The following is a 13540-nucleotide window of genomic DNA, read 5'->3' on the forward strand; positions in this document are numbered from 1 at the left end:
ACAATCAATAGTTTTCTTATTTTGACATACTTCTTTGTCTTTTTCAATGGGATCAGAATTTACATGGGACGAAGCAGTACTTTTAATTAGGCACACCCCATGTACAACAATGGTGATTAGAGAAAATACCTTTTCCTTTCAACTTTAAGAACAAATTATTAAAGCCATGAATGAAGACTGTTCATTATTTGGTTTTCTCAACAGTACATCAAGAAATGAGTAATTGACTGAGATCAGTCTGTGGAGACACATTCTCTTCAAAGAGGCAGGATGAAAGTGTGAAAGTGTTGTCCTTCCTTCCTTCCTTCCTTCCTTCCTTCCTTCCTTCCTTCCTTCCTTTCCTTCCTTCCTGCCTGCCTGCCTGCCTGCCTGCCTGCCTTCCCTCCCTCCCTCCCTCCCTCCTTCCGTCTTTCCTTCCTTCCCTCCTTCCTTTTTTTTTAGACTAAGTCTTGCACTGTCGTCCAGGCTGGAGTGCAATGGTGCGATCTTGGTTCACTGCAACCTCTGCCTCCTGGGTCCAAGTGATTCTTCTGCCTCAGCCTCCCGAGTAGCTGGGATTACAGATGCCCGCCACCACGCCCAGCTAATTTTTTTTTCTTTTGTATTTTTAGTAGAGATGGGGTTTCACTGTGTTGGTCAGGCTGGTCTTGAAATCCTGACCTTGTGATCCTCCTGCTGCAGCCTCCCAAAGTGCTAGGATTACGGGCGTGAGCCACTGTGCCTGGCCAATATTTCTTATAGGTTGAAAATAACTTGAACTCCACACATATCCTTCAGTAAGCAAGTGCCTGGTCAACTGGTAGGGATCCCAGTTTAAGACACTGAGGCAATTCTTTTGTTGATTTTTGTTTTTGTCCAATGTTAGGAAAGCAGAGAATTTTACTAGTATACATATGCACTGTTTCACTTAAGATGACACAGTAAAGTCCTTGTAAAAGCAGACGGTAGTAGCCACAGGCAGATTATGGAAATCATTTGATATAAGCTAATACAAATATTTAACTTTAGATGAGTCTGCTTCAAAAACTTCAAATAATTAATGAATAAGATTAAGATCAACCCTGACAATTTCAATATTGAGTTTAGAATCCCCGCATTCAGCATTTGGATCAGGAAAAAAATTGAGCCAAATTGACACAGCCAACAAAGCAGACATTCACAAATATTTTATAGACATATAAAAGACCAGCCAATAAGTATTTCTTTTCCACAAAATTTTAAAATTTTCAATCATGAGAAAAATAATACTTATATATTTTTAGAGAGATCTGTCTACTGAAGATGTATCCCACAGGAGCAAATGATAGAAACATTCACTTTAGGAAATGAGATAGAGCAAGGTTTACATTACACAGCATCAGTCATTCAAGAGTAATGAACTATGTGAAAAGCAACATCAGAATGCTTTCCTTTGGAATCACAGTTATTTAAAGTGCGTTCCACAACTGTAGAAGAGGGGGTCTTGTCATGTTCTCACACCCACTCGTACAACAATAGAACAACATCATTTGAAGAATTTAAGTGTTGAAATAAAAATTTACTGACCAATTAGAATTTGACTTTAAACAAAAAACGAAAAAAAAAATCTAAACAATGCAATATTAGGATGATGAAACCAGACAACTCCCACAAAAGGGAGGGAAATGATGGTAGTTTATGCAACTCTTCTATTATTATAAAGATGCAGGATATAGACAATAGTAAAACACAAAGATGCTATCTCACTAAAGAGTCTGATCTATTTTAAATTACTATAGAAATTTTTCATAACTATTGCTTAAATATAAGTATAGTTTTCTCCTTTCTTTTAGATATATGTTCAAATGTCACATGATTTGAAAGGCTTTCCCTGACCACTGTACCTAAAATACTACCATCCCCATATCCTATTTAACCAGCATCCCCATCTCCTATTTTGTAACTGTAACTTGTTTTAATTGTCTTCAAACCTATTGTTACAATCTAATAAATTATATCTCTTTGTATAACAGCTACTTTTTGTAATCCCCTATGTGAACTTCATGAAACTTTGTTTGGCTCAGTACTATGGCTGTAGCATGTAGAATAATCCTTGTGGATAGTAGATGTTCAACATAAACGTGGTGAGAAAGTAGGAGAATGAGAGATTCCTGCTTCAATTCGAGGCTACAGCCCTTGTCCCCATGGGGGAAAAATGGGATACAAGCAAATGATAGCATATAGGGATCTCTGATCCTTTGATCTTATTGCAGAACAAACAAACAAAAAGACATGGACACTATTCTAGGAACATTAGTATCCCCAGATAGCCCTTGTACATTACTATATAAAGTATTGATTGTTTCCCACCCAGTCTCAGGAAACATCTCTCTAATTGCCTGCTCAAGTTACCCTGGAACAATGCCTCTTTCCTTCCTACATAAAGAGTCCTTGAGAAGCCTCTATGTTTAACAGTAGGCTCCATCCCACTGTAGTGACCAATAAATATCAAATAGCTTGTTTCTTCTGCTTTACCTATAAATGATAAAAACAAAAAGTACTAATACGATCTTATGCTACAGGAGTGTGACTGACAATGCCTGTCATATATCTGTGCATTCATAAGAGTAGCTTTGGTAGACAATAAGCCACATTATGAGGCCAATAGTTGTACTTTTGTAAAATGTTCAAGAATATTCTATTGAATACACCCTTTCTTTTTTTTTTTTTTTTTTTTTTTTGAGGCGGAGTCTTCACTCTGTCGCCCAGGCTGGAGTGCAGTGGCACCATCTCGGCTCACTGCAAGCTCCGCCTCCCGGGTTCGCGCCATTCTCCTGCCTCAGCCTCCCGAGTAGCTGGGACTACAGGCGCCCGCCACCGCGCCCGGCTAATTTTTTTTTTTTTTTGTATTTTAGTAGAGACGGGGTTTCACCGTGTTAGCCAGGATGGTCTCGATCTCCTGACCTCGTGATCCGCCCATCTCGGCCTCCCAAAGTGCAGGGATTACAGGCGTGAGCCACCGCGCCCGGCCCACCCTTTCTTAATTAACTAAAATTCTTCTACTGGAATATAGCTGATATGGCTTCACTGTGGTGATATATTTTGTAAATTCCTTCTGTGTGTGTGTATGTGTGTGTGTTTGAATTTAAAATATTTGCTTTGGTATATTCCTTGATTTTGACTTTTCGTCTTCTTAATTTCAATTAAAAAAATCCACTGATTTTTTTTTTCTTTTTTTCAAAGACAACTGCTATCAAGGTCATTGATTTATAAGAGAAGTCCATTCCTCTGGTCTCAATCTAGTTTTCTGTCATGGTAGATATAATATTTTTATATTATGCCTGTCAAGGTACTTGACATCCTCTGGGAAACTTAGTCTCTTTTGTGATTGCTTAACTGAGATTTACTCTACAAATCCCACTGGAAGCGAATCACCTTTGGGAACTGTAATGGCAGTCTGGTAGTACACCTGATGAAGTCTTATCTGAAGACCCTGAGAGGAAGTGACTTCTTTTCTGCAGACTTTTCCTCTAGAATAAGATGCACTGTGTTTACTCATATTTGGAATCGACAGAAAGCAAATAAGAAAGAGACCTGTTAAGGCTGAGATTACTCAAGGACTGGCTGGTAATAATTCATGACTGTTTAATATGTAGACCCATTCTAGTGTCTCTAAATATATCCAGGAAAAGCCTCCAAAGCTGTGCAGTTCTCTAGCGAGGACCCAATGAGGCCACATAGAATAAGGGGCAAGTAAGATCTCTCTGTATGACAGAATCAGGGGTTATGTGATTGGATAACCAAGGAACTTATTGCCCTGACAACGCAAGAATTCTATTTCCACCTAACAGGATTTGATATGTACTTGAGATCAATAATTTAGGCTTGCTTCCCATTTTCTCCTTTCCTAAATAGTCATTTTCCTTTAAATGCATGTATCCTGTTGTTTCTGGGTCATACTACATTGTGGGAATTCAGACAGGTAGCTTCTCTTTTAAAGTTATGACTTGCTGAGCTATGAAGAGGAGCCATGGGCCTGTTGGAGATAACGGAATCACCAGATGCAATCACAGGTTTGAGGTGGGTTCCTTTTGGGAAAGAATGCATGCCACCTAAAATGCATCTATGCATGCCACCTTTAATGATATCATGGATGCTGGATAGCCAAGGGGATGGATTATTCTTAATTTTCTCTACTGCAGAGGCAAAGAAGTCAAAACACTCATCATTTCATACTCTCTTACAAGAAAGGGGGAAACCATGTGACTCAGTTTTGGCTTTTTGAGTTGTAAGCACAAGTTGCTGAGTTGAGATTCTGGAAAAGCCTTTAAAAGGATGAAATCAGCCATACTGCCCCTTCATCTATTTGCTTTTTTCTCTTTTTCCTGGATTAACTGTGGATACAAGAGTTGGAACTTTAGAAGCCATCTTATAAATGTGTGACATAAAAGCCAGAGATAAAAGATGGGAGAGCTGTCTTGATCCTTGATGGTACCCCAAAGAATTGCCCTCCGCTGTCTATCTATGGCTTTCTTCATACATGAGTAAAATAAATATCTGCAAGTTAACGTATCGTTAGCAGGGATTTCTTCACTTTTTTTTCATGCTTATAGAGACACATATTCCTTGGCCAATAAGTTTTTTCTCTATATCCTGAAGTTGCCAGAAACAGTAACAGCCAAAATTCTTAGTCTGAAGCTGCAGCAATTCAGGAGATACAAGAAATGTTAAACATTCAGAAAAAAAGAATTTTTATTCTATCTTCATTCTCCAATACTCAGTACACTGCCTAGACAGAATAAGCAATAAAAATGTTTGCTGACTGATGCTACTTATTATATATTTTAAAGACACTAATTTGGAATAACACACACTTAAAACATGTATTAGGATTTATAAAAGGTTTAGTAGCAAATTTGAATTTAATGTATAACAATATTTATTGAATAACATTGACTAAATTCTTACTATGATCTAGGCTCTATGCTAAATACTTAATGTATTTTTTCTAAATTCTCACAGCAATTCTATAACCTGAGAGTTATTATTAGAGAAGTTCAGAGATATTTAAATAACTTAGCTAAGGTCACACAGCCAGGTGGTACTACAGTCAGGATTCAAGGCAAAGTTTACTTCCCTCCAAATGTATGCTCCTAACCACTATGTATTACTAAAATATTCTGAATCTGATTTCCTAAAAGAAACATGTCTTTTGATACCAAAAACACTCCTTTGTGGCAGAACAGTAAATATACAGAAAAATGTTCATCTGCGTTAATGGTTATTCATTATTAATCAATTACCACTTCTTGGATGACTTGCTATTTTGGATTTTCCATATGAACACACTGGAATAAGCTAGCTAAATAAGACAATTCACAGGGAGAGTTTTATGTTAGCTGAAGGTTACTACTGGGAAAGTAGAGTATTTGTAATATTTTGGTTTTAAAATCCTGGAGTCATTAAAATGTGACACCACAACCTGCATAGTAGGATATTGATAAGAACAAGGATGCTGGAGGTGATTCAGTAGATACTTAAATGGCAAAAAATATAGTGCACGTTTCACACACCCTGCAGACTGCAGGTTTATATGATAATAAATAATAGTTATCACCAGGACAAAGGAGGAAAATGCCATGAAATCCAATAGCTCAGTGAGAAATCTGCTAATACAGGTGGTCAAGCTTGTCCTATTTCATTGTCAAAGGGAGCCTATTTATTTTCTTATGGATAGTTAAATTACAGAGTCATTCATTGCTGAAAGTTTTCCAGTAGGCAGATACGAGTCTGAAGCTAAGAGAATAAGAATTAACTTCACAGGCAGCAGAATTCATAAGGTAAAATCTTTGAGCAAACTACAGAAATAAAAGTGACTTTACACATTCCAATTGGAATATCTTTTTTTGTACAGTGGGCACGAGCCAACAGCCAAAATGCTGGCTAAGAAAAATAATCATTTTAGGAACTCTTTAAAATATTTATCCAAATCAAATAGCCTTCTGACTAGGTGAGATGTCAGTGATTAGAGAGAGAGAACGAAAGAGTCAGTGGGTGTGTGGAGGTGGGTAAGAGAGAGGGAGAAAGAGGGATTCTTGCTGCACCAGAATACTGGGAAACTTAGGAAAAATATTCATAATGGTTCCTCAGTAGTTATAAAATCAATGTCAATTTTCTTTTCCTGTTACACAAGATGGCAGTGGTTTTTATCTAACAACTAACTATACATCTTCTGAGGACATTCGAAATGGTGGAGATTATGCATGCTGTTTTCATTACTTCTAAAGTGCTACAATCTGCTAACTTCTAGATTTGGGAGTTTACCAATGGAATAGATCAAGAAATTCCAATAACAACTTTTTCGTTAAGCATTTTATATTCATTTTCTTGGAAGTAGGTGTTGCTTTCAGTCCAAATTCAAGTTATATATTTTACATATACCTAACAGCTACATTTCATCATTTGTTTTCTGGGTATAGGAAGTCACTACTTAATGCCATTGACTCTTTGCCAAGTAATCTTTAAACCAAGACATGTATATAATTTCCTTATTAATTAAAGATACTAACTTCATCAATCTTAGTTCATGAAAAAAAATCCAAAGCTTCCAGGCATAATCTTGATGAAGAATACATTACACAGCTGAAAGAATTCAAATTTATACTGCCTTGGACAACTATTCATGTGTCATAAAGGACAATGAGTTCACCAAAGTAATCTATATGGGAAGTGACTCGCAACAAAAGGTTAACAGATATGGTCTGTATAATTTACTATAAGACAACCGAAGATGAAGAAACCAAATATCTTACCTCTAGTTATTTGAGGTCAAAATTGGAAAATGTTATAAAATAATGTTAGCAATCTCAATAAAATCAAAATAACTGAAAATTTGACTACTTTATCATTATGTCACTCAACTCTTATGGGAATAGTTAAGTTTAAGTGTATACATGAACACAGCATGAATATATTAGATCAGAATTTCAAGGTCTGTTGACAATTTCACCTAAAATTTACAGAATCTGGAGATAAGTAAGTTCACTATTATCAATCAGAAAGCATATTTGAAGACTTAGGTTGCAGGTGAATAAATCCTAAATGGCCATCATTTTAAAGCAGACATCTAACAAGCATCCATGTTATAAACAATTGTTTTGAGTTTTTATCTAGAAATAATTATAGATTTACAAGACGTTGCAAAGATAGTACAGAGAGATCCTATGTTCCCTTCATGAGGTTTCTAAAAATTTTACCTTTTATATAATTATGCAATATCGAAACCAGGAAGCTGACACTGGCACAATGTGTGCATATAGTTCTATGTTACTTTATCAGGTATAGATTCTTGTAACCACCACTGCAATCAGGATACAAAAGGATTGTAAATAATTTAACTTCTTTTCTTAGAAAATAAAGTATATGACAGCTTCAGGTAGAGGGTTCTAGAATACATATTCTATTTAACAATAATTATTGAAAATTATTAATATCCAAAATTATCTTAGAAAACTCTCTATATAAAAGCCAAAGTGAAATTCTAGCAATATAGACACAGTACACTTCAATTAAGCTCATTTCCCTGCACAGATCAGACAACCCCATCATTCAACAATCAGCTCTCCCCAGCTAAGAAAACACACACATTTTTTAGCACACAGTTTATCAAAGACAAGTTGCTGATAATTCTACTACTCCATTCTACTACTCTACTGTTTACAAGTAGAAGTCCCAGACACACACACACTGACATGCCCCACCTTTCTCAAGCAGAACAGAGACTCACAAGTGTCCTTAAATCTCTAATGAGGTTACCATAACAAAAGATACAATAATAAATATACATAAAGAAACAATGAAATAAGCCAGACAGATTCTCCTAAGCCAAACCTCATGTGGAGTTTCTTATTTTCCCTAACAAGAAAATATAAACCAAATTGTTGCAAACTCCAAGTTTGAGTGAGCTCAGAGCAAAGGAAAAACATTTCATCTCCCCTTCTTCCTTCCTCCTTCTCTCTCTTTCTCTCTCTCTCTCTCTCACATACATATACACACACACACACACATACACACACACACACCCCTAAACATCAATCTTACCTTAGCCATCTGTGCCTGCACGCCGTTTGCCTTGAGAGATGCTACCGCTTTCTGTGCGGCTGCAGGACTGTCAAAATCTACAAAACCATAACCTGTGAAAACACAAAATCCCCTTGTTAGTATTCACAAAAAGCTGAATCTCTATCTTAACTGATGAAGTACAAGCTTACAGATAGACTTGCATTCGTTTCTTCTGACATATTATCCTGGTTGAACATTAGGCTGTTAGATTAGTGGTCCTTAACGCTTTGAGAGATATACCATAATATCTCTAGACATAAAATAGTAACTCTTATTTTCTACGCATTGTTTTGGAGATTGAGTGTACAATCAGTAACCCAATTTAACCTAATTTGGTGAGTAAGATAATAGACTGTTTAACTGTGTTCTTTCTTCATAAAATGCTGGAAAATACAGAAAATTGTCTCCCTAAAGTTAATTTTCAAAACTTCAAATATTGATGTTAACAAAAACAATAATAAGAACTTGCAAAAGGTTATCAGCAACTGCAATAGTGCTTGGCACACAGTAGACATTCAATAAATATATGTCTACTTCATGAATAAGTAAATATTGTGAATGAGAGGGTTTAAAACCTGGTTCCATTTGATTACTAAGCCCATGCTCCTCCATTATCCTGTCTCAATGATAACATCTTAAATTATTTTGACTATTAAGGATCTGTGAAAAAGAATTATTAAATACATAAATATCCATGCTTCTTTTAAAAATAACCACTATCTGCTTACTTGTTTCTAGTGTACAGTCTGAAAAGGGTATACAAATTCCCTATGCTATTCTGATTGTGTGCTTGTGTGGATGTGTATACATAGTGAAAGCAAAGAAATAGTAAAAGAGTCAATGAAAAGGCCATTTTGCATGTCCTGAAGCTAGCTAATAGTCCAAGGCTTAGCCTAACAGCAATGTCAACTGCCAAGAATATTGTGAAATATAAATTCTCAAGAGTGAGTATAAGGACAGCTTTGTTTGGCATGCTTAAAAAGCTCACCATATGTATCCTATACTTCTTCTCATCTGTCAGGCAGAGAATCATCTGTATCCTTATACTTGTCTCATTTAGAAGTTCTGAGGTGAGCCACTGAAGCAAACCTCCTAACCATGTACTGTGACACCTCCTCCCACCCCAAAATAACCAAAGAAGTGTGCAAGGATGAATCCAATTACCAAGTTGTTTCTTTTAATTAACTTTTTAATTCTTTCCCCTGAATTTCATCTTCTTTTTCTCCCTCCCAGCATGTTATCCTAAAATGAACTTGTTACACAGCAGTGTACCATAAAGTGCTCTTGAAAAGCTGGGCAGAGAAGCTGTGAAGTTTGTATTTCTAATCCAAAAGGAAGCCTGTTCTGTAAGTACTGCTAATTCTTCTCTTCCTACAAAGTCAAACTAAATGGGTAATATAAGTATTACCACCCACTAAGATGAGTAAGATAGAAAAAAAAAGTAGGAAGTTATAGTCAAGAAATAGGGTCAAGGGGAGAAGAAAGCAAAACTATAATCTGGATATCATCTCTCACGTGCCAGTTTCTGTGCTGGGTAGTTGACACATTGGTGAAGTCATAATAACACCATGTACTACTGGCTTCATGCGCATTATACACATGAAGAAACTGACGCTCGGGTAAGGTGATCCAACTGGACTAGAATCACAAGCCATTCATTGAGCAGATCCAGGATTTGAAGTAAAGTCTGCATGTGTCCTTTCAAATACACCATACCATGAATTGCTTTATATTCCCACATTGTAAACTATTTCTACTAGCCTCTGAAGCTCATCAGAGAAAGGAATCAATTCTTGAAAATTCCTTAAATGGAATGGAATAAAACAATTCCATATAAGATGATTTAGTTGAGCTTATATGATCAGTGCATTTGTCAATGAAGTGGTTGATGAGTTAAGATGAGATTGAGATGGGAACCACCTTGTACCTTATACTTTGGCCAATATTCCTCATCCATTCATAGGCTCATTTATTCATTCAGGAACTGCGCTAAGCAAAGGGTATACAGTCATGGAAAAAAACCTCAGTTCCCACTCATGCAACTAATAGTTGTGTTGGGAGATGGACAAGAACAAATGATCATACAAATGAATATATAATTGCAAAATTGTAGGTCTTCCTCGAAAGTAAATGAGAGCATATAATATAGATTTTAATTATTGATTGTTCATTATTGAAAGTTTTAAAGAAGCAGTGGTGTGAAATGATCTGCATTTTTAAATTGAGATTGCCATGTTGTGGGGGAGCTGGGAAGCTAGAATGGAATCAGGAGATGACTTAGGGGCTATTACAACATTCCAGAAGAATGGCAGCTGGCAATGAAATAGGGTGAAATGGATGGTTTGAGTTGTATTTTGGAGGCAGAATTAACAGGGCTTTGTAAATGGATTGATTGAATTGGGAAGAAGGAAGACATAAAGACATAGACAAAGGTTACTACTGGTTTTGTTTGTTTGTTTGGTTTTGTTTCTGCCATAAGCCACTGGGTGAATAGATACGTGATATACTGAAATGGGAAGACTCAAGGAAGAACCAGCAGGGGAAAAGGAAAATTAAAATATTGGCCTGAGACATGTTGAGTCAGAAATGTTGGAGATATTTCAATAGAAATGCCAAATCACAGTTGGATATATTAGGTGGGTGCTCAGAAATGGAGATGAAATTGGAAATACAGGAGGACAACAGCACAAAGATATAGATGTTATTTACAGGAAATAGTCAAAAATGCCCAGAATAAGTATAAAAAAAAACAGATCCAGAATTAGAACTCAAACAACTTCAGCATTTAAGCATTACATAAGAAGAAAAGACTGCAAAGAAAGCTGGAGAGTCAGAGAGGAAGAAGGAAATGTAAAGGGAATCAAATATCTCAAATCCAAGGTAAAAAAGTACTCTGAGAAGGAGGGAGAGATAAATTATGTGAAATGCTACCGAGAGTTTGAGCAAGACAGCTTCAAGATGCCCAGTGTGTTTAGAAACATGATGTCATTATCATGATTTGCTTTAGGCAAGTGGTGGGGATTGAAGCCTGCTGGAGTAGTTGAAGAGTATGAGCAAGATGAGGAGGAGGATTTACAGGCCTCTTTGCAGTTATCTTGGCTGGGAAAAAGGAATTAAGAAACAGATTTAGCTAGCAGGGGATCTAAGGTCAACTGAGCTGTTTCTGTTTGTTTGCTTTAAGACAGGAGATGCTATGGCTGTGTGTGTGTGTGTGTGTGTGTGTGTGTGCGCGCGCGCGCGCGACCTGATTCCAGCGTGAAGCTAGGGTAGGAAACTGCTGAGTATTCATGTAAATTATTCAACAAATAGTTATTGACCACTTTCTATAGGACAGATACTGTTCTTGGCATTTGGAATGTTGAATATTGATGGGAAAGATCAAGCAGAAAATAGATTAAAACTTCAGGAGGACAAGTGGATAATTTATAGAATAACATCCCTGAGAAGGTAGAAGGGTGGGCGTATCTAGAAACTCCATGAAAGTGTTGCCCTTCTCCAGACAAGGATCCTCCCCTTCACCCATTGTACCTGGAAGATAAAAGAGTACTCTCCATTACCAGGTGTTGTTTCTTTGTATTGCCCCAGGTACTGGGACCGTACCTAACATCCAGCCTACGCTTAATAAATATTTGTGAAAATAAATGGAAAGCACGTTTAAAAAATGTTAACTTATTTCATGGAACTATGACAGGGATTAACTGATAAAAATGTCTATTAATACTGTTGGGCTATAAAGAGCACACAATGCTAAGTGGTCAAGGTTCTGTTTCAGCCATGCTGCCACCCAGCAGGCAGCCCCTTATTTTATGACTCCCACCCTTGACTCTAGCGTGCCTTCTCTCTGGCTTCCGCTCTTCCTTTCCAACCCCACATGGTACACAGGATATTACAAAATGAAGATGCTGACCACCAGGACTAAACTCCAATCTGAACAGAGGACATTTCTGTGAGGGTATGAGACACCCTGAGCTTTCTCTAAATCAGGGACATTCTAGCTAAACTTGGAGAAAAGTATACTTATAAAGAGTCATTCTGCCAGCAAGGAGAGAGAGGTTGGCCCTTTTGTACAAAATATCTGTATTGATGGCTCCAAGCCAAGGGGATAAAGATTTCATAAATAAAATTATAAATAGGGGATAAGCCACCACATCAGAAATATTTCACTGAATTATGTGTTTTTCATATATACTTAGTTTTACTAGTTACAATGAAAGTTTATGTAAAAATGTCTCAAGTAACCCTAAAAAATACTCCCACCTGGAAATAAACATTGCATTACTGAGTTTTACATGACAGCAGATACTACATCACAATCAGAAGAAAACAAAATGAAATAGGAGACTGCTCCTAAAGAATAATGATGCATTTAGCAAGGAATAAAGCCACTTCAATTTGCTTTCAATTTGTTTTCCTTAATGACAAATAATCAAGTCTGGGAACAGCAACCTCTGTACCTACATCTGGTGAGGAGAAGGGTAAGGGGAGATTAGTTCAGCTTCAGCTAATAATGCTTTATGGTAACTGCTAAAATCCTCAACACAACACTGGCAAATGCTAACCATCAGAAACTCTGGCCCAAGTGGCTGTAAGCCCACCCGTCTCACTCTCTCAATTACATAATTAAGCTTGGCAGCAGGTTCAAATGAATTAAAACTGAATGTCACTGTTTTCTCCACACACCCCTGTCCTTGTTTTTCTTCCTTGTCAGGGGGAGAAGGCCAGCAGTTATGCAATTAGCGGGAAGTAGAGCAGTGAGAAAGAACCAACTCTGTGATAATTAGGTCATTTGCCAAATACACTCATTCCATTGGCAGATATAATCAATGCTTTCCTGAAATGTTTTAAACTCTGTGTGTTAATTTACAGTTTTGCTATTTTTATTGCACTACAAGCCTGGTGACTTTAGAGAAAAATGTGTATGCATGTGTGTGAGTGTGTGTGTGTGTGTATCTATCTATCTATCTATCTATCTATCTATCTATCTATCTATCTATCTATAATGGAATTCTACAAAGAATAGTCGTGTCCAGATGGTTCTTATATTGTTTCCTTTAGTGCATTTGCTGGCAGCATCTTCCCTGAGACCTTTGCCATTCAGTTGAACCACTGTGTGACAATCCATTTGAAATGTCATTAAATGTTTCTTTACCATCTTCAAAAGCTTATTTTATGCTTCTGCATTGGTGTGTGCTCCTTAAGTTCTCTATTTAAACTGCTTATTTATGTACCAACATTGGGATTGTTCTTTATGTGTGCATTGGGGTGGATTGCGGGGAAGTAATGATAAAACTAGAACTCCTGCTTTAGGTTTGCAGTGCCATCAACAGTGACCCAAGGAGACTTGCTCTCAGAGTGTAACTGCACACTAAATTTCACAACATTTGTATTGTTCCTCCTCTTCAGAATGACTGTCATAAAAGCTCGCTTGAAACACAGATGGCTTGGTGTAGCACCCAAATTC

The 13540-nt window shown here is 36.9% G+C and overlaps 1 protein-coding gene across 12 annotated transcripts in view; it reads right to left on the reverse strand.

Moving 5' to 3' along the window:
- Nucleotides 1–13540, reverse strand: part of RBMS3 (RNA binding motif single stranded interacting protein 3) — a 746078-nt gene that overhangs the window by 438125 nt on the left and 294413 nt on the right. For all 12 annotated transcript variants that reach the window (XM_077994138.1, XM_077994135.1, XM_002803044.4 and 9 more), the window contains exon 4: nt 8059–8150. In XM_077994138.1, the coding sequence (XP_077850264.1) occupies nt 8059–8150 (92 nt within the window). The remainder of the gene's footprint in view (nt 1–8058; nt 8151–13540) is intronic.

Source organism: Macaca mulatta, chromosome 2 (assembly GCF_049350105.2).
Source record: "Macaca mulatta isolate MMU2019108-1 chromosome 2, T2T-MMU8v2.0, whole genome shotgun sequence".
Taxonomy (NCBI): Eukaryota; Metazoa; Chordata; class Mammalia; order Primates; family Cercopithecidae; genus Macaca; species Macaca mulatta.